Below are 26,369 nucleotides of genomic sequence, written 5' to 3' on the forward strand. Positions count from 1 at the left end.
CAGAGAACAACCTTGATTCCCTGATAAGGCACCATTCCCTGTGAGGACCAGCCTGGTAGACGGTGAATTACATTAGATCTTTCCAAGCATCACTAACTACAGACTCATGGAAATCTTTATCCACCGTTATGGCTTCCCGTATAACTCTTTGTCTGAACAAGGAAGTAATTTCACAGCAAAGGAAGTAGAGCAGTACATTCATACCCAGGTATGTTTGGGGATGGGTGGGGAGCTGCACAGGCTCTTTGTTTCGGTAGAGCGCTGGGCTCTTGAGTGCAGGGGCTTCAGTAGTTGTGGCACGTGGGCTTAGTTGCCATGAAGCATGTGGGATCTTAGTTTCCTAACCAGGAATCAAACCTGCGTTCCCTGCATTGCAAAGTGGATTCTTAACCACTGGACCACCAGGGAAGTCCTTCATTTTAATTTTATATACAAGAAATTGTTGGAGATTAACCTTACAATTTATTCTCTAGGCAACAGAGTATTCAGTGGGGCTGTAACTGAATCCCACTTTGACTTGAAGAATAATTAATACAGCCAGAAATTAATTAGTTAGTAATTAATGTGGCTAGGTGTTGGGATTATACATTCTCATTTGGATAGTTGTACCTAGCTAGGTAGATCTGTAGAATTGTTTTGTTATTGTATGAGAGCTCAACTGTGTGTAGAAAGGTGTTTAGAGACTGAGTAACCAAAGGATTGACTGTGCCCGTTATTATTGCCTCTCAGCTCCACATTCACCCTTCAATACCTGCTCTGTGAATATGGACTCAATTCTTTAAGCATATCTTTTTTAAAAAATATGTGTTTATTTGTTTGTGGCTGCTCTGGGTCTTTGTTGCTGCACTTGGGCTTTCTCTAGTTGTGGAGAGCAGGGTCTACTCTTCATTGCAGTGTGAGGGCTTCTCATTGCAGTGGCTTCCCTTGTTGCAGAGCACAGGCTCTAGGTCCCTGGGCTTCAGTAGTTGTGGCACGTGGGCTTAGCTGCCCCGAAGCATGTGGGATCTTCCTGGACCAGGGATCGAACCCATGTCCTCTGCATTGGCAGGCAGATTCTTAACCACTGGAACCACTGGACCATCAGAGAAGTCCTCTTTAAGCATATCTTTACAATAAATATGTTGTGAAGCTTTTCATCAGTAGAGGATGCTGGAGGGGGAAGAGGGTGTCTCTTCTTGGTTCTAAATTTTGCATTTTGCTTTTTCTTGCTCCTGCTTCTTGGTGTGTGTGTGGGGTGGGGGAGCATTCAGTGATGCTTGGCCCAGCTGTGCTCCAGTGCATGCAGTCTCCTGGAGGTCTGGCAGACCTGACCTGGACTCAGTGACCACCTTGCTGAGGCCCTCCTCATGAGACACTGTGTGGTCCAGACCTCACGCCCACAGTAGTATCCCAACTCTCTCTGCATGCCTGTCCATCCACTTTGGCTTGCATGTACCTTGGAGGGCTGTTTTCTGGAGCTCTCCTGATGTTGATACTATGCATTTCAGACCTCATACCTGCACCACTGCTTCAACTCTCCTTGAGTACTTGGGAACCCAGCAGATTTCTCTGCCATCCAACAGGCTGTAACCACATCTTCTTAAATGAGGTCTGAAACCCAGCTTCAAAGTTTTTCCTTCCTTAACCTTAAACAGCCCTTTCAAATTCTTTGATGTCTTTATGGTTACTCTCCTATCAGTTCAGTTCAGTTCAGTTCAGTCACTCAGTCATGTCCGACTCTTTGCAACCCCATGGACTGCATGCAGCACACCAGGTTTCCCTGTCCACCACCAACTCCTGGAGCTTGTTCAAACTCACGTCCATTGAGTCGGTGATGCCATCCAACCATCTCATCTTCTGTCGTCCCCTTCTTTCAATCTTTCCCAGCATCAGTGTCTTTTCCAGTGAGTCAGTTCTTCACATCAGGTGGCCAAAGTATTGGAGCTTCAGCTTTAGCATCGGTCCTTCAGATCTTTATATTGAATTTCTGTTTAAATTCTGGTGCAGTTTTGTTTTGTGATTGAACTCAAACAGATACAAACTGACTGTAGGAATTGGTTACAGGTACAAAAAGTTTCTTATCCACTTTTGGCAAAAGTCACCATTTTTTACCAAGGCACCATTTTTTACCAAGACCTTCGCACTTAAGTTCTCCATGTGATATCTAACTCTTCTTTTAAAAAAAAAAATCAGTTATTTTTGTGTTTGGCTGCACTAGATTTTAGTTGTGGCATGCAGACTTAGTTGTAGCATGTGGGATCTAGTTCCCTGACCAGGGATTGAACCCAGGCCCCCTGCATTAGTCCAGCGGAGTCTTAGCCACTGGACCACCAGGGAATTCCTGATACCTGACTCTAAAAAGACAGGCTAGTTTGCCATCTGCCTCCTTGACAGATCATAATCTCCACAATAAAGATTCAACTTTCTCTCCAAGATATGTATTTCTGTCAATCAGTGTTGCTAACAGAACACTGGACATGATAGAGAAGCTCAAAAACCTAAAGATGAATATCTGTTTATAGTGATGTTGTATTTTTATGGGGGTTAAATTCAAAAGTCAGGAACAAAATAAAAAATTACCTATATTCTAAATTATACTCTAAAATATCTTAAACGGCTCACAAGGAATATAACATATAATATAATGAATTGACTGTCTAACACTGAAGAACAATGTGTATACATGTGTCATCATTCATATGCATACACAAAATTCTTATACAAAATATTTCATGTCTCATATTTATATGAAATATTAACACATATTAATTTATGTGAGAGGGTAACACGTACCTTATATTAAGTTTGTATGTGATTGTTGAGAAAATAGGATATTCATGTAGTCCTAAGTTATCAGCCCTCAGGTTACTTACCAATTAGAAGGGAACAAATATAACTTTATAATTAAAATACCTGGCCATTACCACCTTAACCAAGTGATCAAATTTAGTACCACCAATAGTCAAATGACTTCATGATTCTCCTGATGTGATACAACAAAAGGACACTACACCATCTATGAAGTGTCCTGAAAAATTATGTTTAATGTGGATTTTACCATGAGGATATAACCAGAGAAATCTAAAACATAAGACATTCTGTAGAACAATTGAGCTAGGTTCTTTTTTAAAAAAAATCAATGTTTAAAGAAAACAAAAAGGTGGAGGGACTGTTCTAGATTAAAAGAGACTAAAAAGACATAACATCAAATGTAATGCATAAACTTAATGCATAACATCAAATGTAATGGAATAAATTTTGTTTCCTGATTAAAGAAAAACCTACACAAGGCATTTTATGGACATTGGGGGGGGGGAATTGCAAGTGAATTGTGGAATTGTTACTTTTCTTGACTCTGATCATGGTGTTGTGGTTAGAGATACAAGGGATGTGCTACCGTGTTTACTGATGTGAGTGTAAGACACAGGTATTTTGTGCTATTTGGTGACATAATATGCGAGACACTGTTTAGTGGTGTGTGGTAAGAAAATGTCCTTGATTTTAGGAGATACATGCTGTCATATTTAGTAGTGAAGTATGATACTTAAATTTGTTTGCTTTTTTTAATCAATTAATTAGTGTCGGGTCTTCCTTGCAGCATGTGGGCTCTCCTAGTTCTGGCACGTGGGTTCAGTAGTTGTGGCACTCGGGCTTAATTGTCCCACGGCACGTGGAATCTTAGTTCCTGGAACAGGGAGCCAACTCACATCCCCTGCATTGGAAGACGGATGGATTCTTAACCACTGGATCACCAGCGAAGTCCCTATAGTATATTGTTGAAATCAGCTTTTATTTGGAATTTTTCATAGCCTTTCCCTTCTCCAGGGGATCCTCCCAACCCAGGGATCGAACCCAGGTCTCCTGCATTGCAGGTGGATTCTTTACCAACTGAACTATTAGGGAAGCCCTCTATAATCACAAAGTTAAAGTAATTAAAGGAAGAGGCTCTTCGACTGGCTGAGGTGACCCTAATGCCTTGGTCACCTATGTAAGCAAACCAAAATCTAACCCAGAGTCAGTGCACTCAAATCCAAGAAAATAAACCTTAAGGACAACCAATCACTAACAGCCAACTCAGCTTTCCCAGATAAGATGATTGCTTAAGGTTGTTGTTGTTCAGTTGCCCAGTCATGTCTGACTCTTTGCGACCCCATGGACTACAGCACGCCAGGTCTCCCTGTCCCTCACCATCTCCCGAAGTTTGCCCAAGTTCATGTCCACTGCATCTGTGATGCCATCCAGCCATCTCATCCTCTGATGCCCTCTTCTCTTTCTGCTCTCAATCTTTCCCAGCATCAGGGACTTTTCCAATGAGTCAGCTGTTCGCATCAGTTGACCAAAATACTGGAGCTTCGGCCTCAGCATCAGTCCTTCCAGAGTTGATTTCTCTTAAGATTGACTGGTTTGATCTCCTTGCAGTTCAAGGGACTCTCAGGAGTCTTCTCCAGCACCACAGTTTGAAGGCATCAGTTCTTTGGCACTCTGCCTTCTTTACAGCCCAGCACAACTTTCGTGACCACCACTGGTTAAGGTATAGCCAATCAAATGATTTCCTTGATTTGCTTTGGGGTCTTCTCTATAAAAACCTCTCCACCAGCTCCTATTTGTTGAATGCTCCTAGCCACTTTTGACTTAATGCTGCCTGGTTCAAACTGATGTATGCTCAAGTAAATGCTAAAAAAATTCTGTGTCTCGACTTATCTTTTAACACAAATGAAACTGAATAGTGCTTTTCTTTTGACCTGTCGTTATCAGGTTCTATACCAGTTAAACGAAGTTAATTAGAGAGCAATTCTTCTTTTCCTAGGCTCTGAATAAACTGAACAATCGTTATTAGTTCAAAAATTAGCTAAAATTAGGTGTTCTACTTCTTAGTAGAAGTTAGTAATTTAAATTTTTCTAGAAAATCTATGAGGCTGGTTCCTGGTAGCTCTGTGGTAAAGAATCTGCCTGCCAACACAGGAGACACAAGAGACACAGGTTCGATCCCTGGGTCAAGAAGATCCCCTGGAGTAGCATATGGCAACACACTCCAGTATTCTTGCCTGGAAAATTCTATGGACAGAGGTGCCAGACAGGCTATAGTCTATGGGGTCATGAAGAGCCAGACATGACTGAGCACACACACACACACAGAAAATCCAGTTACCTCTACTGTGGTTATAAATATTTTATTATTTGGCTGCACTGGGTCTTAGTTGGTGGCACATGGGATCTTCTAGTTATAGCATGTGGGATCTAGTTCCCTAATCAGAGATCAAATCTGAGCCTCTTGCTTTAGGAGTGCTGAGTCTTACCTACTGGAACACCACGGAAGTCCCTCTACTGTGGTTATAAAGTTGCACATAGCCTCAAATTATTTTTTAAATTTAATTAATGAATTAATTTAGTAAGTTTTGGCTGCACTGGGTCTTCAGTTGCTTCGCTGGGCTTTCTCCAGTTGAGTCAAGCCAGGCCTACTCTTCATTGTGGTATTCAGGCTTCTCATTGAGGTGGCTCTTCTTGTTTCGGAGCACTGGCCCTAGGACAGGTGGGCTTCAGTAGTTGCAGTGCATAGGTTTGTTGCTACTTGGCATGTGGGATCTTCCTCGACCTGCAATTGAATCTGTGTCCCCTGCATTGGCAGGTGGATTCCCAACCACTGGACCATCAGGGAAGTCCTCAAAATTATTTTAAACATAATGTCTATGGTTTAACCTTCCACGTGTCTCATGTTTTTGTTTTGGTTTGGTTTGTTTTGTTCTCGTTTATCAATATTGTGTTTCATTCATCTTTTAGAACCAAACTGAATTTTAAAAATCTGGCCCACTATTCATCCATTTCAGAATTTCAGAATCTACACTGACAGAAGAAATTTTCACATATGGAGGTATGGGGAAATTGAAATTGTGTACAAGCTCCTGCATCCTTGTCTTTTAAAGTAAAATGCTGGCTCAAGAGTTAATGATTGGGAAATGTGAAGATGTAGAAACAAAGAACAGCTGTTGGGCTAGGGAACTGGTAACAGTTTACACGATAATTCTGTGACATAGCAGCATCAGTGAACTCCCAGTTTTCCTGAAAGATATAGATAAAGGCCTGACACACACTTCTGAGTTGTTTTTACAGGAAGCAGACCCCTGCAGATGAAAACTATTAACCATAGATCCTAGACTGGTTGAAACCAGAAAGTGGACTTGAAACTTTACCTTGATGCCAACCAGTCCAAGAATTGTCCATGAGCTGATCATGGCCTGCACCTTGAACACTAGAGAACTCCTCACTGCCCCCTTCAGGGTGAGTCACACAGTCTTGAGGGCATCAGCCCACTGTGGCCCCCTTTCCCTGGCAAAGCAATAAAAGCTATTGTTTTCTACTTCATCCAAAACTCCTCATTTCTATTCGGCTCCAGTGAACAGAGGCTGAGTTTTGGCAACAAAATCATTCTGGCTTATACATAATTTGGCCTGAACTTTATGTTACTGGAATAGCTTTATTTCCTGTTTTTCATACATTATCAGTTCAGTTCAGTTCAGTCGCTCAGTTGTTTTCAACTCTTTGAGACCCCATGGACTGCAGCACAGCAGGCCTCCCTGTCCATTGCCAACTCCTGGAGTTTACTCAAACTCATGTCCATTGAGTCGGTGATGCCATCCAACCATCTCATCCTCTGTCGTTGCCTTCTCCTCCTGCCTTCAATCTTTCCCAGCATCAGGGTCTTTTCCAATGAGTCAGCTCTTTGCATCAGGTGGCCAAAGTATTGGAGTTTCAGCTTCAGCATCAGTCCTTCCAGTGAACACCCAGGACTGATCTCCTTTAGGATGGACTGGTTGGATCTCCTTGCAGTCCAAGGACTCTCAAGAGTCTTCTCCAACACCACAGTTCAAAAGCATCAATTCTTCGGTGCTCAGCTTTCTTTATAGTCTAACTCTCACATGCATACATGACTACTGGAAAAACCATAGCTTTGACTAGACGGACCTTTGTTGGCAAAGTAATGTCTCTGCTTTTTAATATGCTGTCTAGGTTGGTCATAAATTTTCTTCCAAAGAGCAAGCATCTTTTAATTTCATGGCTGCAGTCACCATCTGCATTATACATGGCTGCAGTCACCATCATACATTATTCATCTGCTTTAACCATTAAAGAGAAAAAAATGCATGATCCAGAAGTAAAGACTCTCCACTTTGAAGATGGGAATAAATAAACTCCTCCCCTCCTATAAGCACATGCCAGTACTCTTTTAGGGCTTCCCTTGTGGCTCAGCTGGTAAAAAATCTGATTGGAATGCGAGAGACCTGGGTTCAATCCCTGGGTTGGGAAGATCCCCTGGAGAAGGGAAAGGCTACCCACTCCAGTATTCTGGCCTGGAGAATTCCATGTACTGTATGGTCCATGGGGTCACAAAGAGTCATAGATGACCAAGCGACTTTCACTTTCAGTACTCCTTTAAAGATAAGATTCCTTTCCCAGACTCCAAGGCTATACTGACTCCCTGTGTACGTGCTAATCTGTCTCTTGAAATTTTGAAGGAAAACTCATGTCATGTTTGATGTATGTGTTTTGCTCTAACAAAATACTAACTATGCTGAAAGCTATGCTTCTCAGTCCAGGTTCTCAGAACTACTGAGAAGCTAAATCCTCCACTATGGTCCTCAGTACAGCTGAAGTAAAACTTTCTTCTACTGCTTATTGTAGGTTATTTATTGATTTTTTGCATCCACAACAGTTGTTCATTTTATATTTAACAAAATTTAATAAGTAATGTTTTACAAAAAGGACATGAAAATGGCCCAAATATAAGGGATTACTCAAAGTAAAAAGAAAAAACTCACAATCGCACATCCTGGAAATTAACTACTGTTAACAAATGTTTAGTGTGACTTTCCGGAGATCTTACTACCTACATGTCTTTTTATCTATATTTAAGAACTTACAAAATGTTTGAAAACAGTATGACGTATTTTAACAGTATTACTTATTATTAAGTTTACTACTGGTAGTCCATTCCGGGACTCAGGGTTGTTCTTGAACCTCCCCGGGCCCTTCTCGGACTCCCCCAACAAGAACTCGACTGCTCTCAGTCTCTCCCCAACCCGACCTGGGACTTCATTTCCCAGACGCCTCCAGGGTGGGTCCAACCCCTACTGGCCGTCTCTGGGGCCCCGCCCAAATCGTTCGGAAAAGCCTTGACTTCCGGCTGCAGGGTTCAACGTTCCGGACCGAGCACTTGGGGGCTGCGCCGGGGACCTCCGGGAATGAAACTTGAGCCGAAACTTGAGCACCCCCTTACCCCGACTGTGGGCTACATTTCCCAGAAGCCTCCACGGGCCACAATCCTTTCTTACCCACCCGCGGCCACCTGTTGCTACCTCGACCGGTCGGTTCGCCCGGATCCTTGGAGGATGCTCAGGCGCGGCTGGGCGATCCGGCCTGGGCTTCGTTGAAGCTTGGAACACGACGCGACTCGGGGCGAAAACTTGTGTCTGCCCAGGCCCTGCTTGGATTTTTTTCCTCCCCTGGACTACATTTCCCCGAGGGCCCCTCGGTATATGCGGCTTCCGTACAAAGTTGGCGGGACCGTGTGAGTTGGCGGGAGTTCGGACGCAAAGGATTGGGGCATTCGAGGTTGCTTCGCTCACTGGTTTGGGGCGGATTCCATCAGACTGGCGTGAGAGGACCCCGGAGAAGTGAACGGTGAGGGGCCCCGGGGCAGGTCTGGGGTTTGTTAGTTTTAAATACGGGTGGCTGTCGGGCATGTCCAAGCAACGTGCCCGCGCTTGAAAAATAAAGCCTGACGGGGAGGGGGTGTCATCCAGGCCGCTCGTCTGCACTTAGGGGTGGGCGGTGTCGGCCGAGCGCCAGCATGGGTGGGTGTGGCTTCAGGCTGACTCGGGGTCTGGTGTCTGAAGGTCAGGAGTGTCGCAGCTGCCTGCCTGGGGAAAGCCCGTGAGATGCTCTTTGGAAGTGGTTTGTGCGCCAGACGTCCGGTGCTGGGCAGCCAGTATCTAGCGGGGCTGTGGTGGGTATCCTGTCGAAGCTGGACTCTGTGGCTCTGTGCGTGTGTGTGGGTGGGTGCGCGCGCACCCCCAGTATGGTCACGTCGCCGACTTTGCCTTTGGGGCTGGAGCTGGGAATGGCGCCCTTTTTATACATTTTTGGCAGGAGTTGAATGGGGTCCGCAGGTGGCTGGGTCCCGGGCGCCTGCCTTAGGCCCGGATCGCGCTCCCGTTGCACTCTTAGGCCCAAGAACTGACACGACTGCAGCCGCTCGCTCTCCAGCCCAGTGAATGGCGTTCTCCTGGGGCCGTTTATGGTGTTGTCGGGGGTTTCTAGGGGGCTTTCCAGGTGGCGCTAGTGATAAAGAACCCACCTGCCAATGCAGGAGACGTAAGTGGCGCGGGTTCGGTCCCTGGGTGGAGAAGATCCCCTGTAGGAGGGCATGACGGGCCACTCCAGTATTCTTGCCTGGAGACTCCCATGGACAGAGGAGCCTGGTGGGCTGCAGCCCATAGGGACGCAAAGAGTCGGACAAGAGTGAAGCGACTTAGCACACATGCATGGGGTTTCTAGAGTTTTGGGTGGGGACTCTCCTACTTCCACTTCTCTGTTCTTTCACCCTGTGCCCAACGGGGCCCAGGCACGTGCCCCCAGCCTAGAGGACAGAAATGTGGGACTCCAGCAGGTAGATCTAATTAGAATGTTTCCTTGCGTCACAGATCTGGGCTCAATGTAAGATACCAGGATATGCAAGTACCCAAAGCCAGGCTCTTATGAAAGAAAGAGGCCGCAGTCTGGGAGTCTTTCCCAGGACTCCCATCTGGGCTTCTAAGGTTGTCTGCTCTTCTTTTTGATGATGAGAGAGGTAGGTGGCATTGCAGGTCTCTTTGGCTTTGGGCTCTCTCAGTGCCTGGGGTGGAGCAGGGATTTGTTCTGCCTTGGCCTCCCCCAGGCTCCAGGAAGGACCTGTAGTCTCATAGTTCTTAACCATTTTCTATTTTTTTCCTTCTCTAAGAATCCAGAAGAGGAGAAGAAAAGAGTTGCTGTGCATCAAAAGTCATGGCAGAGAAGGTAAGTTGTTTGCCATTCTTTTCTTGGAAAGGATGTCTTGTCGGTTTTCAGGGCACTATCATTTCAGGATTCCATGGGAAGATCCCCTGGAGAAGGGAAAGGCCAGCCACTTCAGTATTCTGACCTGGAGAATTCCATGGATTGTATGGTCCATGAAGTCACAAAGTCGGACACAGCTGAGCAGCTTTCACTTTACTTCACTTCATCGAAGAGATTAACAGTAGTGATTTGGAGAAAGGGGAAGAGAGGAGGAAACCACAGATGGTTAAGCCTGGGCTATCTGCTTTGCATGTATTCTCACCTGGAATTTCCATTCCCCTGGATTTTGTTCAGTGTTAGTAACAATCTTGGGGGCTTCCCTGATGGCTCAGTGGTAAAGAATCCGCCTGCCAATGCAGGAGACGTGGGTTCGATCCCTGGGTCTGGAAGATCCTCTGGAGAAGGAAATGTCAACCTACTCCAGTATTCTTGCCTGGGAAATCCCATGGACAGAGGAGCCTAGTGGGCTGCAGTTCATGGAGTCAGGAGTCAGACAAGACTGAGCGACTAAACAGCAACAACATAACAGTTTTGAGAGAATGTGCTTGTGTGATTTGGTAGGGAAGTTGAAGAACAGAATAAGTTACTTAAATCATTCTAATTTCTTTCTTGTAAAAGAAATTTTAGGGGTCCAGGTTCACTGTAGCCTATTTGCTTCCAAATTTCTAACAGCATGGAATGCCTGCCAGCCCCTTTCAGATCTTGATATTTCTCCATCCCTGTCCAAATAGAAATCACCTAATTGCTCTCTTTGTGATTATTAAAGTAATACAATAAGTGAAGTCGCTCAGTCATGTCTGACTCTGCAACCCCCATGAACTGTAGCCTGCCAGGCTCCTTCATCCATGGGATTTTTCAGGCAAGATAACTGGAGAGGGTTGCCATTTCCTTCTCCAAAAGTAATACAGGTTTCTGGCAAAAATTTCAAAATTCGAGTAAGTTATTAAAGTTTATTGCCCATGGTCCTACCATCTAGAGGTAATCATTATTAATATTTTAAAATTGTTTTATTTGCACATATGTGTGGGTATGTAATTTTGTTTTCAGAATGGGATCAAATTACTAATAGAAGCAATTTAACTTATTGGGTGTTCACCTTGAGCCACTTGTAGCTTGAAATTCTTGATGTTATCTTATTGGATCCACATAACAACCTTATCAGTCAGGTATGAATGGGAATTCTGTGATTTTTTTTTTTCCCCCTCCACATTTTAACTTCTTTGAAATCAAGATGGGTTTTTCAGTTCCTGGCAAGTTATAGTTTAATTGATGGCATTTCTTTCTTTCCTGGTATATAAAGTAATGGTGGCTTTACAAACAGTGGCATGTCAGATTTGATGAAATATGGTATTATTCTAAGTTGACAGATGAGAAAATAGATTCTGTTGAGTCAGTTGCTCCAGAATTACAGTTAATAAATGGTACAGTTGGAATTTCTAAATTGTCTACTGGTTTCTCTTGCCCATTTATCAGTTTATACATTAAGCATATTAAGCATAAATTAAGCAAAGTTCTTTTCAGAACTACTCTGTCATTTATAGGTTGTTTTAGAAGTATTTTTTCATGGTTAATCTATTTTGTGTGTGTTTTCAAAAAGTGTTTTCTTCTCTTTATGTCATGCCAGAAGTTCTTCTCTAATACAAAAATATAAGTCACTCATTTTTCTAAAGTACTTTTTATCTAAACAGTTTAATCTTTAAGATATCTGGTTTGAGATATAACTACAGGATATTGGCTGTAAAATTCCTGTGTGTGTATATGCTCAGTCATGTCTGACTCTTTGTGACCCTTTAGACTGTAGCCCATCAGGCTCCTTTGTTCATGGGATTTTTCAGGCAAGAATACTGGGAATCGGTAAAATTCCTAGTTGATTTTAAAGAATGGTATAGTATTTGAGTGTGTGAAATTGAGGAGTTTTTCCCCCTCGATGTGTCTGAGTTTGAACTCTTTTTTTTTTAATTAATTAATTCTGTCCAGTTGCTTTTCAGAACTACATACTTCTTTAGTCTTGAAATATTTAGACTAAATATTCTTTAGAAATATTCTTTTTTTTTCTAAAGAATAAATAGAAAAAAAGAAAGAAAGAAGAAATATTCTTCTTTTTTTTCCCCTTAGGTAAATCTGTTTTTTCCTTTGTCTTTGACTTTTCTTCTGAATTCTGTGGAAACTTACTGAGTTTGTCTTCATATTTCCATTCTGGTCAGAACCTTCCTAAGATTCTCAGAAGGTGACCATATCTTCCCCATCAATTCTCAGCACATTTTGGTGAGGAAGGAACTCCAGCTTCCCTTTGCCGTTCAACCTTTAACTGTCCATTTCTCCCTCTATTTCTTCCTCTTCTTAGAATGCTAGTTGTCCTTTCTCTGTATTAATAATATTTGTACTGCATAAAAGGGTAGAGCCTACCTCCATTTCTGCCATTTCTTAGCTCTCTGACCATGGACTTTCTCACAACTTCTGTATAATGTAGTCTGCCGGCTTTGGGGAATATGCTGATAATGGAAATTCACCTGAATGTGCACTTACACTGGCAACCTGAAGGTCCCCTAACTCCTGCTTCCTGGTCTCCCCAACGTCAGCGAGGTGGCAGAGCCCACTGAATCTCTTTTCCTGCTCCTTGCTCTCATGGCCTGCTACCCCACCCCACTGTCTGTGTGCCAGGTAAAACCTTTGTGGGAACGGGTAGTGCATTTACCTCATTGGACTCCCTGAAAGTGTTGGTCATTCAGTTGTTCCGACTCTTTTTGACCTCATGGACTGTAGCCCGCCAGGCTCTTCTGTCCATAGAATTCTCCAGGCAAGAAAAAATACTGAGTGGATAGCCATTCCCTTCTCTAGGGGATTTTCCCAACCTGGGTATTGAACCCACATCTCCTGTATTGCAGGCAGATTCTTTACCACTGAGCCACCAGGGGAACCTCTATTGGACTCCCTAGCTCTAGTTTATTCCTCCAAAATAAAATAGTCCAGTCACATCACTCCTTTATTCAGTGAATCCCTGTTACTTTCAGGATAAAACCCCAGCTCTTTCACACTATTGTTTACTTACTATAGTAAATATCTATATTTACTAGAGAACCAGTCCTAGTATTGGCGTAGAGTGGTAAGTCAAGATGATGTGTTTAGTCCTGGCAAAGATGACCGTCATCCAAGGCCTTTCTTTTCTGGCCCCTTTGGATTTCTCCAGGATCACAGCTGTCTACTCCTTTCCCAGATTCCCTCACCAGTTACCCCCGTTAACTTATCTGTTCCTCAGACACACAGATGCAATTTGTCTCCCTCTCTACCTCCAACTTAGCACATTCACCGTTCTTGGAATGCTGCTCAGTCTGTTTTCATTTGTTGGAGTTCTGTTACTTTTCTGGGCCCCAGTTAATCTTTTACATGTTACGTGAAATTTTCCACATACTCCTCAACTTAAGTAAGTCACTGTTAGTTCATTTCAAAGGAATTCTGTTTACAGAACTGCTTCTTTCCTCCCTTAACCCTTCTACCTTTGATTTCCCCTCATAGTGTTGTGCTCTGCAGTGACAAATAGAGCAAACCAAACATTTTCTGCTTCCCTAGGTGCAGAGTCCAGCTCAGGGTTCTTGCAAAGGATCAGGAAATCCCTGGCTGCATGTGCAAGGGTCAGAAGTGGAAGGGCATCATCTGGAGGGCTGGAGAAATCTAAATTTAAAGCCCAGCAGTGCCACTGCTAACTGCAAACTTGAATAAGTTACTTACTTCACTTCACTAACCTAAAGATTCACGGGCCTTTCCTGAAGATTAATACGTATAAGACACCAGGGACTAAAAGTGCTTAATGCACAGTAATTGTGCTTGAGACGCAATGAGCACTGCCTATCAGCAGTAAGGCTGAGGGTAGGGATGAAAAGCAGGAAAGCCATGGATGATCTTGGTTGGGGACCAGGATGTACAGACCATGAGGATTCTGAAAATTATGGTTTCATGTAAAGCTATCATTGGAAAAGACCCTGATTTAAAGCAAAAGGAGAAGAGGATGGCAGAGGATGAGATGGTTGGATAGCATTACCGACTCAATGGACATGAATTTGAGCAAACTCTGGGAGATAGTGAAGGACAAGGGAGCCTGGCATGCTGCAGTCCGTAGGGTCACGTGTTGGACATGGCAACTGAACAACCAAAACAACAACAAAAGCCATGGCAGCCTGTATCCAGGTAGTTGAGCTTGGCTGAGGCTGCTGAGAACCTGCTGATCATATTGGTTGTCTCGCCCAATATTGGTGATTCTGGACAGGGTCTTTGTGAAAAGAGGTTCTAGATTTGGTTCTCAGGGCCCTAGTTCTGGGATATGGGCACAAAGCCAAGGAAGTACTTGAGTCTTAGGCCTGGAGGAGGCTGGAGACCTCTGTTGCAGAATCCATCTAGTGCTGGGCCTGCCTAAGTTTCCTGTGCTCATGTCTCTAAGATGCTCCTCACCTGAGGAGCTTAGCATCTCCCTGATAGACCAGGGGTCTACCCGGGGCAGATCAGAGCAGGCTCTTCTGGGCTCAGATGAGCTCCTCATGGTGGAAAAATTATCTCTTCTGAACACATTATGTACAGTTGGAGTCCCTGGAGTTCAGGAAAAGCCAAGGTTTGTTACTGTCCCTCAGATGGAGGAAGAAAAAGGGACTCTGTGTTTGTGTGTGCATGCACTGTGTTGCCAAAAGCAGGAAGATAGGAACAGGGGAGGAGAGAGGAAACTTCATTTGCGGGCTCTGAGGTCAGTCTGGTGACTTGGGGCTGTTCTTGCCTCTTCCTCCTTTGCCTTCTTAACTTGTATTTCTCTTGGATGAACCCAGGATATAAATGATCTGGTTTGTAACCCTAAAAGCCATTGGTTACGTGAATTGATGTTTCTTCTCTCTCCTATATCAAGAGCATTTTTTTATGTTGGAAGATTTGAACTGTGGATTTCTTTTTCCTAGAACTGCTGAGCCTCTCCAAAAAACTCGTTCCCCAGTTCTTCCAATTCCAATGAGTGATGCTGCCAAAGGCTGCTGTCCCCTAAGTGTCTCTCTCTTCTCCAACAAATGTTTAACTGTTTATTCAGAAACCATTTAGCATTCCATAAGTGTGTATTCTTCCACTGGGAATACTGATGGAATGGGAAAACCAACCCTTGCTGGAAATTTTGTCCCTCCCTTGTTATAGCTGTGCTTTGATGAAGTGGAGGTGAGTGGTTAAGTGAGACTCCATGTTGCAGACTTGGGTTTTCAATTATAGTGGATGCATGCCCAGTCACTCAGTCATGTCAGACTGTTTGTGACCTCATGCACTGCAGCCCACCAGGCTTCTCTTCCTTGGGAGTTTACCCACAAGAATACTGGAGTGTGTTGCCATTTCTTCTTCCAGGGGTTTCCAATTAGACAAGAAGGTAATTGATACTGATTTTTTGCATTCTTAGTATTTGCTCATATTTTTAGCTCTGAGATTTTTTGGGACTGAGAATATGATAGGAGATATGATAGATTCTGTGTATGCAGTTATGTGATAGTCCACATGGAACCTGTGGGTCCATTTTGAACTTGTATAGTGTTTGCTCATTGTGGGTCCCATCGTGTGAGTCTGGATCTTACTCCATTAGTTCTGGGAATTCTGGAACAAAGAGAGTATAGTTGGGGAAAGTTTATTGTAACAGGGACAATTCAACCAGATGTATAAATTATTAAGAAGTAATGACCCTTGTAACTGCAACAGAACTTTAGAGAACTTGTCTAAGCTAGTGCTGCAAAATACAGCACTGAATACATAAGATGGCGTGTTGTACACCCAGTAAAAATAATGTCTATTTGTGGACATGGAGAACAACTAGGATTAAATATTCTGGTATATTTATGAGCCTGAGTTTTTAAGAAATTATTAAATCACATAAGCTATATTCAAATCCTATTTTCAGAGAGAGAGGTTTTTAAAGATACCTTTGAATGATTCAGATTTTTAAACAAATTTTGTAAATGCAAGGAGATGGTCACAGTGTTGTGTGCTGAACATAGCGTGTGTTATGTACTTGCATGTACAGTTTTATTTAATTGGGAAACACCGATTATCTGGACTTTGTTTATTCCCAGACCTGGCTGGATAATGAAAAAGGATAATGCCAAAGAGGTTTTATCTGTAGTTGCAGGTATGTTTAAGAATGATTTGAACAACACAGGTACTATAACCAATATTTTATAATAATTATAAATGGAAAATAATCTTTAAAAATTGTGAATCACCATGTTATATACCTGAAACATACAGTATTATACATCAACTATACCTCAGTTTTTTTAACAAATGGTGTGTACACCAAGAATGTGTACTGTGATCACCCTTGTTTCCACACTGACCTGTCCATGTTTTTTTTTTTTCCAATTTTTCTAATCGAAGTATAGTCAATTTACAATGTTGTTAGTTTCAAGTGTACAGCAAAGTTATTCAGTTATACATATACGTATCTTTTCAGATTCTTTTCCTTAAAAGTTATTACGAAATGTTGTATATAGTTCCCTGTGCTATCCTTATTGGTTATATTTTATATATAGTAGTGGTGTGTATGTGTGTTAGTAGCTTAGTCGTGTCCAACTCTTTGCGACCCAATGGACTGTAGCTCACCAGGATCCTCTGTCCATGGAATTCTCCAGGAAAGAACACTGGAGTGGGTTACGATTCCCTTCTCCAGGGGATCTTCCCAACCCAGGGATCGAACCCAGGTCTCCCTCATTGCAGGCAGATTCTTTACCGTCTGAGCCACCAGGGAAGCCCTACATAGTAGTATATATATGTTAATCCCAGACTTCTAATTTATCCCTCCTCCCACCTTTCCCCTTTTGTAAGCATAAGTTTGTTTTCTATGTCTGTGGGTCTATTTCTGTTTTGTATATAAGTTCATTTGTATCTTTTTTTTCTTTTTTAGATTCCACATATAAGCAATAACATGTTATTTGTCGTTCTCTGTCTGGCTTACTTGACTTACTATGATAATCTCTAGGTCCATCCATGTTGGATGGATGTCCAAAACTTGCAAATGGCATTGTTTTCATTCCTTTTTATGGCTGAGTGATATTCCATTGTATAAATACACCACATCTTCTTTATCCATTCATCTGTTGATGCACATTTAGGTTGCTTCCACATCTTAGCTATTGTCAATAGTGCTGCAGTGAATATTGTGGTATATGTATCTTGCTGAATTATGGTTTTCTCCAGACATATACGCAGGAGTGGGATTGCAGGATCATATGGTAGCTCTGTTTTTAGTTTTTTAAAGAACCTCCAAACTGTTTTGGAGAAGGCAATGGCAACCCACTCCAGTACTCTTGCCTGGAAAGTCCCATGGACAGAGGAGCCTGGTAGGCTATAGTCCATGGGGTCGCTAAGAGTAGGACACGACTGAACAACTTCACTTTCACTTTTCACTTTCATGCACTGGAGAAGGAAATGGCAACCCATTCCAGTATTCTTGCCTGGAGAATCCCAGGGATGGCAGAGCCTGGTGGGCTGCTGACTGTGGGGTCACACAGAGTCGGACATGACTGAAGCAACTTAGCAGCAGCAGCAGTAGCAAACTGTTTTCCATAGTGGCTGTACCAACTTACATTCCTACCAACAGTGTAGGAGGGTTCCTTTTTCTCCACACCCTCTCCAGCATTTATTATTCATAGACTTTTTAATGATGGCTATTCTGACTAGTGTGAGGTGATACCTCACTGTAGTTTTGATTTGCATTTCTCTAATAATGAATAATGTTGAAGCATCTTCTTATGTGCTTTTTGCTCATCTGTATGTCTCCTTTGAAGAAATGTCTTTTTCGGTCTTTTGCCCATTTTTTGATTAGGCTGTTTGTTTTTGATATGGAGCTGTTGACTTATCCACTTTGAAAGGTCCAGCATGTCCTTTTTTTCCAAACAGTATTTTCCTGTTGAATCACTCTCTTAATTTTCTTTTATTTTCTTGTAAAGATTTTGGCCCATTAATTTTTGTGTATTTTTATCTGTGGTTTCAGGATTTCAAGTTCAAAGATGTGGTCATTTACTTTTCTCAGAAAGAGTGGGAATGCTTGCACTCTGCTCAGAAGGATTTGTACCGAGATGTGATGCTAGAGAATTATAACAACCTGATCTCACTGGGTAAGTTGATTTGTCCTCCAAAATTCAGAATTGGTCTTAATTTTTATATTTGTTATAATAATTTCTTGTGAAGTTAAGAAGTGAAAGTCACTCAGTCATGTCCGACTCTTTGCAACCCCATGGACTATACATCCATGGAATTCTCCAGGCCAGAATACTGGAGTGGGTTGCCTTTCCCTTCTCCAGGGGATCTTCCCAACCCAGGAATTGGACCCAGGTCTCCCGTGTTGCAGGCAGATTCTTTACCAGCTGAGCCACAAGGGAATCCAAATCTCTTGCGAGTCCTTCTTAAGTGCTTGGCTGAATTAACGATTCTTCCTAAGTACTTACCAAAGAATGCTTTGTCCCTTGTGAAGTTAGAAATTGGCTGCTCCTGTATACATTATCATGTGTAAAACAGATAACTAGGGGAAAGCTGCTATATAACACAGGGACCTCAGCCTGGTGCTCTGTGACAACCTAGTGGGGTGGTATGGGGAGAACAGGGAGGCTTGAGAGAGGGTATATATGTATATAATTATGGCTGATGCACATTGTTGTACAGCAAAAAACAACACAACATTGTAAAGCAGTTATCACCCAATTAAAAAATACAGTAATAAAATAATTAATGCATGCAGCCTAGGAAAAACAAATTTAAAAAATAAATATTCAGGACCTGAAATAAAAAAGAAAAAGAAATCAGCTGCTCCATTGAACTTTATCTTCTTCCCCCTTTCCTCTTACCCTTAGTTTTCTTACTCTTTCATGATCATCATGGACTGATTTTAATTCTGGGACACCCACAACATAACTTGATCCTTTTTTTCTTTCTTGAGCAGGATTCACCAATTTTAAGCCAGATGTGATCTCTTTGTTGGAGGAGGGGAAGGAACCCTGGATGGTTAAGGGCAAGGAGACAGAAGAATGGTGCCCAGGTGAGTAATCGAGACTCATATGGGAAAGGCCGTGGTAGGTGTCACTCTCCTGGCCTGTGAGAAGGCAGGCAGCACGTCTGAGATGTTGTTAGGAAAGCTCCCCAAGAAGCCTGACATCTGGAGAAGAGACTAAGGATGTTTCACATAAGTCTTCCAATTGTTATTCCAGTTACCATTTCTTGCTACTCTTCCTCATATTCCCTCTGATTTCAGAAAGCATGTGCCTTTCTGCTTTCCTCCGTTCCTCCTTTCCGTGAGATAACCATCTTCACCACACTTAGGGTCCAATTTTGTTCTGATTTTTTTTTTAATAATTTTTATTCTTGGCTGTGCTGGGTCTTCTCTGCTGCATGGGCTTTCTCTAGTTGTGGCAAGCTGGGCTTCAACTAAAGCTACCCTCTAGTTATGGTGTGTGGTCTTCTCATTGCAGTGGCTTCTCTTGCTGTGGAGCACCAGCTCTAGGGCACTCAGGTTTCAGTAGTTGCTGCATGTGGGCTCAGAAGTTGTGGTGCACGGGCTCAGTCACTCCTTGGCATGTGGGATCTTCGTAGACCAGTAGGTGGATTCCTTACCACTGAGCCTCCAGGGAAGCCTCGGGAGAAATTATACCAGTAGATAAACTGATGAACAAATATGTAATTATAAAATTGAGAAAAAGATTATGAGGGCAAAGAAAAGGATATAGGATAGAAAATTAAGATGTTTAGAATGAGAGAAGCTGGCCATGGCAGATATCCTGGAACAGAGAGCATGCAAAGAAGACAAAACATTTCCTGAAAGATGAGAATGTAATTGGCATGACATGTAAGTTGAATGGAGGCCAGTATAGTGGACTCATGGTGAGTGAAGGTGACAGTACCTCAAAATTAAGTTGAAGAGGGAAGCAGGGGCCAGATACTGCAGAATTTTGCAGGTCTGATAGTGAATTTTGTATTTTAGGTGCGGGGGGAAGGCACTGCATTTAAACAGTGAGTCCCATATTTTGAGTTGCCTCAGAAATCAGTGAGGGAGATAGAAAAACATACCAATGGCCATGCATTTGGCAGACAACTATTATTTACTTTGTGCAGTTACAGTGAAAGGTGGACAGACAGTACAGAAGTAAACAAGTTAAAATAGTTTAGAGGTGAAGTATACTGATGTCTGTAAGGTGGCTTGATGATTGGAGGGGTAGATGGATGTATAATAAGGCAAGTAGATCTAAACATTTATTGTAGAATCTAGGTGATGAGATTATGGGAGTTCACTGTCTAGTTCTTTTCACTTTTCTGTGTTATGAAAACTTTCAAGCATAATGTTGGGGGAAAATATAAAATGACATGTGATAAGTACACTGCAAAAAAGTACAGTAAGTAGATTGATGAAGGTCCTGTTTAGTAAAGAGTGGTCTCTTAAATTGGCATCTAAATAGAGGTCAGAATGAAGTAATTGAAAGAGCCATGTTGATATCTTAGGGAAGATATTTGTAGGCAGAGATTCTGAAGGAAGGGTATGCTTGGCAAATGTGAACATCTAGTTGGTCAGGGAGCTAGAACAGAGTCAGCTCATAGGAGGGGATAAGGCAGTGAGGTCAGAAAGAGGTAGTGCAAGACAAGTTCTGGAAAGGCGCTGTGGATCACTGAGGGATTTTGACTTTTACTTTGGGTGAGAAGAAAATCCAGTGGAGGATTTTGAGCAGAAGAATGACATGATCAAACTTATTTTAATAAGAGCACTCTGGCTACTGTTTTGGGGATGGGATATCAGGAGGAAATAGGGAAATACTATGCCAGGATAATGTTTTGTTAATCTTGGTGAGGGATGGCTCTGGACAAGGTGATTACTACTAGAGATACTAGTAGAAGTAATCAAAAGCTGGGGCTAGAGATGAGAGGACTTGCTGTTAGATAATGTCCTACTCCTTTAGATTCTCATTTGGTTGGTTGGTTCCTGGACGTTACATTTCTCTTTTATATATGTATTATTTATTTATTTGGCTACGCTGGATCTTAGTTGTGGCACACAAGATCTTCAATCTTTAGTTACCAACTGCTGGATGCGGCATGTGGGATCTAGTTCCCCAACCAGGGATCTAACCCAGACTCCCTGGGTTGGGAGTGCTGGGTTTTAACTGCTGGACCACCTAGGAGGTCCCAGACATTGTATTTTTAACAAGTTCCCCAACTGATTCTCACCAGAAGTGAAAAGTCACTTCCTTGGGACTTCCCTGGTGGTGCATTGACTAAGACTCCCGTGCTTCCAATGCAGGGGGCCTGGGTTCAATCACTGGTCAGGGAACTAGATCCCACATGTCACAGCTAAAGAGTTCACATGCCACTACTAAGACCTGGCACAGCCAAATAATATTTTAAAAATCACTTCCTTCATAAGCTGCCCTCATTTTCTCTATTCTTATTCCCCTCCCATCCTTTTTTTTTTTTCAGATTGTAATGCAGTGTTAAGAGTAATTTAAACTATTCACTATTTTTAGTTTGTTGTTTCTACCTTGGAACTTTCCTTTCTCCTGCAACATGAAAATACTCTTTTCTTTGTTATCTTACAGACTGGGAATCTAGAAGAGAAGCCAAGACTTTATCTTTAAAGGAGGACAGTTACGAATTTCAGTCATTGCAACCGGAGATAACAAAGAGACTTCTAAGCTCTAATCTTGAGTGTCCTAGAGTCAGAAATACCAGAGAAGTCAGATGCTACTTGGAAAGGCTACCGGAAGAACGTTTCAGACAAGCCATAATAACCTCTGAAGAAAGATCCACTTCCATTCAGCACACAGATCCTAGAGCACCTCAGACAGCTCCTACTGGAGCCAAATCCTGTGAATCCAAGGAATGTAAGACTTCCAGGTCCCAGCCACACCAGAGTCAACATGAAAGAAGTCATAATAAGGAGAAAAACTCTAAATGTGGAGAATGTGAGAAAGCCTTTAATAGTAGGTCAGACTTGATGAAGCATCAGAGAATTCATGAAAGCCAAAAAAGTAATGAAAATAAGGAAGGTGACTTTGTTCATGACTCTCAGATTACGAAATCTCAGAGCATTAATACTGCTGAGAAACCTCATAAATGCAAGGAATGTGGGAAAGCCTTTCATTCTACCTCACAACTTAGTAAACACCAAAAGATTCACATAGGTGAGAAACCCTTTAAGTGTACAGAATGTGGAAAGGCCTTTCCATCTAACTCACAGCTGAATTTACATCAGAGAATTCATACCGATGAGAAATACTACGAATGTAAGGAGTGTGGGAAGGCCTTTACCCGTCCCTCACACCTTCTTCGACATCAGAGAATCCATACTGGTGAGAAACCCCATGAGTGTAAGGACTGTGGGAAAGCTTTTCGCTATGACACACAACTTAGTCTTCATCAGATAATTCATACTGGTGAGAGACGCTATGAATGTAAGGAATGTGGGAAGGTGTACAGTTGTGCCTCACAACTGAATCTACATCAAAGAATTCATACCGGCGAGAAACCTCATAAATGTAGGGAATGTGGGAAAGGTTTTATCTCCGATTCACATCTTGTCCGACATCAGATTGTTCATACAGGGGAGAAACCATACAAGTGTAAGCAATGTGAGAAAGCCTTTCGCCGTGGCTCAGAACTTACCAGACATCAGAGAGCTCACACGGGTGAGAAACCTTATAAATGCAAGGAATGTGAAATGGCCTTTACTTGTAGCACAGAACTTAACCGGCATCAAAAAATTCACACTGGTGAGAGACCCCATAAATGTAAGGAATGTGGGAAGGCTTTTATTCGACGGTCAGAACTTACTCATCACGAGAGAAATCATAGTGGTGAAAAACCCTATGAGTGTAAGGAATGTGGGAAGGCCTTTGGCCGTGGCTCAGAGCTTAGTCGACACCAGAAAATTCATACTGGTGAGAAACCCTATGAATGTGAGGAATGTGGGAAGGCTTTTATTCGTGGCTCACACCTTAGTCAACATCAAAGAATTCATGCAGGACAGAGGAGTGAGTGAAGACGTGGGAAACCTCAAAATTTGACATCTGGGAGAAGGAAATGGCAACCCACTCCAGTATTCTTGCCTGGAAAATTCCACAGACAAAGGAGCCTGGTGGGCTGCAGTCCATGGTGTCACATGACCAGAGCACACGCATAAGGGGTTGGAGGGAGATGGGTTGGTAGCAATAAACAGGTAGAACTGGAAAAAAAATTGACATCTGGAAATTTGTGCTAGTAAAACACAAAAGCCTATGTAATTGTCAGGAATGTGGGAAAGCATTTAAGGACAACAGCTTAATATCACACTTCATACTATGGATGTGAGGCCTTTAATTAAGGGCCAGAATTTGACATGTATTACTGATGAGAAATCTTATAAATGTTAGGAATTGGGAGGGGTGTATCTGTATTTCAAAATTTATTAGACATCAGAGTTCAGTTGGTGAAAAAGTGAAAAACTCCATGAAGATAAGCCAAGTGGGCGGACTTAGGAAGGCAGTGAAAATGTTAGAGACAGAAATCATTCTAACCTTCCTGAACATGAAGGGTCATTAGCCTCTATGGGAAATCAAGTGTCACAATAAAATATCATATAGATGAAACATCTATCTGCTAAAATTAACCTGAACCGAATGAGACTGGGAAAGAATTTAACCAACATTTAGTGTTTACTGGGCTTCACCATTATTGCTCATTTCTTATAGGGCTAATTACTTAACCAATTAGTAATATTAGCATCATATTTCTTAGCATTGTGTACATTGTATCCCTTATCTGCCTCATATTTAAAGTGTGCTAAATGAGAGCTGTATTATATTCTTAACTTTTTTGTTTTCCTAGTTTTATGTTAGAAATCCTGTAAGAGGAAGGCCTTACAGTGTACAGTGATTATATGAACATCTTAACATCATCTTTCTTTCTAGAATGTTAGATAGTTCCTTCTGGAGAAAAATTTTAAAACTGAAGCTTTTCATAGATTGCCTTTTTCCCCACCAGGGGATTCATAGTGTAAGGAACTCCGATATAATAAAAATGGGCTACTGTAAGGTCAGAGAGATTCTGATGATTTTTTGAGACCTTCCAAAAAACAGGAGACATGCTACAATCTCTGACCTGTCTTCTAGTGAATTAGAAAATAAAGTCTCAGACAAAATCCATTTCTCTACAAGGAAATTTAAGATAGCTGTGTAAGTTTTACATTAAAAAGGAAGTCAAATTATCATTCGGCGAATGAATGACAAAGAGACAACTTCACGTTAAAATTTGTAGGATGCAACCAAAGCTTTACTCAGGGAATTTAAGTTCTTTCAATGTATGTATAGAAAATGGGAACAATTAAAAGCCAGGATTCATTCTCACTTTATTATAAATACTTAGTCCACTGCCGGTTCCTAAGAGGTTCTCAGTAAGCGTCTGTTGACCAGAGGAATGAGCGAGTGCATTCACTTGCTCGACAGGCATCCAGCTGTAGTCTGTTGAGGTGCTCTAGCAAAATGAGTGCAAAAGTCACCTTGAAAACTTTTTGAAGTGAAAGAGATTGCACCCTGGACAGAAAAAAATTCAAGCATCATAAGTGAGAAAGGATGTATAACTGCAGAAATGAAGGGGGTCAAAGGGACTTCACCTGGTGGTCCAGTGGTTGAGACTTTGCCTTCTGACACAGGGGTGCCAGTTCAATCCCTGGTCGGTGACGTAAGATCCCACATGCCTCATGGCCAAAAAACCAAAACATAAAACAGAAACAGTATTATAACAAATTTAATAGACTTTTAAAATGGTGGTTCACATCAAAAAAGAAGCAATTAAAGAGATTAAGAAATAAGGCAGTATTTTGGCAGGCATGGTTGGTTGCCTATCCACTGGTATTAACCAGTCTCCCTTTTCCAGATGCCTGCTGCCCACCTAAATCTAAATGCCAGATGCTTGCCCTCCTAATTGCTTTGCAACTGAGCATATGTGTAATGGGCTTCCCAGGTAGTGCTAGTGGTAATGAACCTGCCTGAAGACCCCCTGGGGTAGGGCATGGCAACCCACTCCAGTATTCTTGCCTGGAGAATCCCATGGACAGAAGAGCTTGGCAGGTTACAGTCCATGGGGTCACAAAGAGTCAGGACTGAAGTGAAAGCACAGTACAGTACACACACGTGTAACAGTGTTGATCACCGAAGGTCTAAGCAAACGACTGCAAGTGAGCTTCAGTTAAATATTTTTACTTAACAAAAAAGGAGGAAATGGCCTTCCCTTATACAGAACACATCTCTGTGTGATAAAGGGGATTGTGGCCGCTTTACAACCAGAGAAGGCAAGAAGCTGAGATTGGCACAGGCGATAGAATTGCTTGTGTGTTTGACACTGTAGAGCTGATGAAACGATTCAGAACTGCTCTGTGCTTGGTTGTATGTGAAATAAATTCCATGCCTCTCTGTTAAACATTTATATTCAACTTTATATATCTGAGTACTGGGGAAAGTATTTTCGCATATATACACATACACATGTTTATTCAACTTTAATCAGTAAAAGAAAATGTTTCAGTTCAGTCGTTCGGTCAGTTGTGTCCAACTCTTTGCAACTCCATGTACTGCAGCACACCAGGCTTCCCTGTCCATCACCAACTCCCACAGCTTGCTCAAACTCATGTCCATCGAGTTGGTGATGCCATCCAACCTCTGTCATCTCATCGTCTGTCATCCCCTTCTCCTGCCTTCAATCTTTGCCAGCATCAGAGTCTTTTCCAATGAGTCAGTTCTCTGCATCAGGTGGCTCAAGTATTGGAGCTTCAGCATCAGTCCTTCCAAAGAATATTCAGGACTGATTTCAGACCTGTTTCAGATATTCAAATATTCAGAATGCTTCAGATAAACATTCAGAAAATGTTTACATTTAGTTTTTTATAGTATGTGAAATTATAGAAAAAGCATTATTTTCCTATGTATTTTCTTAAACATATATGTGTGTATATGTATACAACTTGACAAGATGCAGGAAATGTTTGTTTACATTCATCATGTTACAGTATATGCATATATTCAGTTTTTTTATAGTGTGTCTGAAATCCAGGAAAAGTATTTTCCTGAATATAGTAAGAACCAAGAAAAAAACTGACTAAAGCCCTACAGCATATTCTTCTAGTACTAGAGTAACTTACAGATAAAATCTAACTCTTCAAGATTTTATAAAGAGTATCAGCTATGAGGCTAGCATAACCCCAGTACCAAATTTGGAAAAGGACAGCATCCAGGTCCAATCAGCTACAAAAATAATCCAATGTACTCATGGTATATGAATGTTCCAAT

The 26,369-nt window shown here is 42.1% G+C and overlaps 2 protein-coding genes across 9 annotated transcripts in view; one reads left to right on the forward strand and one right to left on the reverse strand.

Moving 5' to 3' along the window:
- LOC145515710 (uncharacterized) lies at positions 1-24,124 on the forward strand. Of its 8 annotated transcripts, XM_081516952.1 has the most exons (8): positions 8,150-8,655; positions 9,678-9,823; positions 9,974-10,029; positions 18,065-18,188; positions 19,010-19,105; positions 21,648-21,695; positions 21,816-21,895; positions 22,136-24,124. In XM_081516952.1, the coding sequence occupies exons 3-8, from the start codon at positions 10,018-10,020 to the stop codon at positions 23,087-23,089; spliced, it is 1,314 nt and encodes a 437-aa protein (XP_081373078.1). In that variant the 5' UTR covers positions 8,150-8,655; positions 9,678-9,823; positions 9,974-10,017; the 3' UTR covers positions 23,090-24,124. The 8 variants fall into 8 exon arrangements, with proteins under 8 accessions (XP_081373076.1, XP_081373077.1, XP_081373078.1 ...); XM_081516950.1 differs by lacking the exon at positions 8,150-8,655 and adding an exon at positions 1-208 and having other exon boundaries at positions 21,648-24,124; XM_081516945.1 differs by having other exon boundaries at positions 19,007-19,105; positions 21,648-24,124.
- The window catches only part of LOC145515678 (uncharacterized), a 106,068-nt gene that overhangs the window by 52,596 nt on the left and 27,103 nt on the right, over positions 1-26,369 (reverse strand). The window lies entirely within an intron of this gene.

Source organism: Giraffa tippelskirchi, chromosome 7, assembly GCF_054371585.1.
Source record: "Giraffa tippelskirchi isolate mGirTip1 chromosome 7, T2T-mGirTip1v1.2.pri, whole genome shotgun sequence".
NCBI classification, from domain to species: Eukaryota; Metazoa; Chordata; class Mammalia; order Artiodactyla; family Giraffidae; genus Giraffa; species Giraffa tippelskirchi.

Coding starts and splice junctions, on each gene's coding strand:
- LOC145515710 (XM_081516945.1), top strand. Junction 18,189..19,006: donor TAACAACCTGATCTCACTGG/GTAAGTTGATTT, acceptor TTCTTTCTTGAG/CAGGATTCACCAATTTTAAG. Junction 19,106..21,647: donor GACAGAAGAATGGTGCCCAG/GTGAGTAATCGA, acceptor GTTATCTTACAG/ACTGGGAATCTAGAAGAGAA.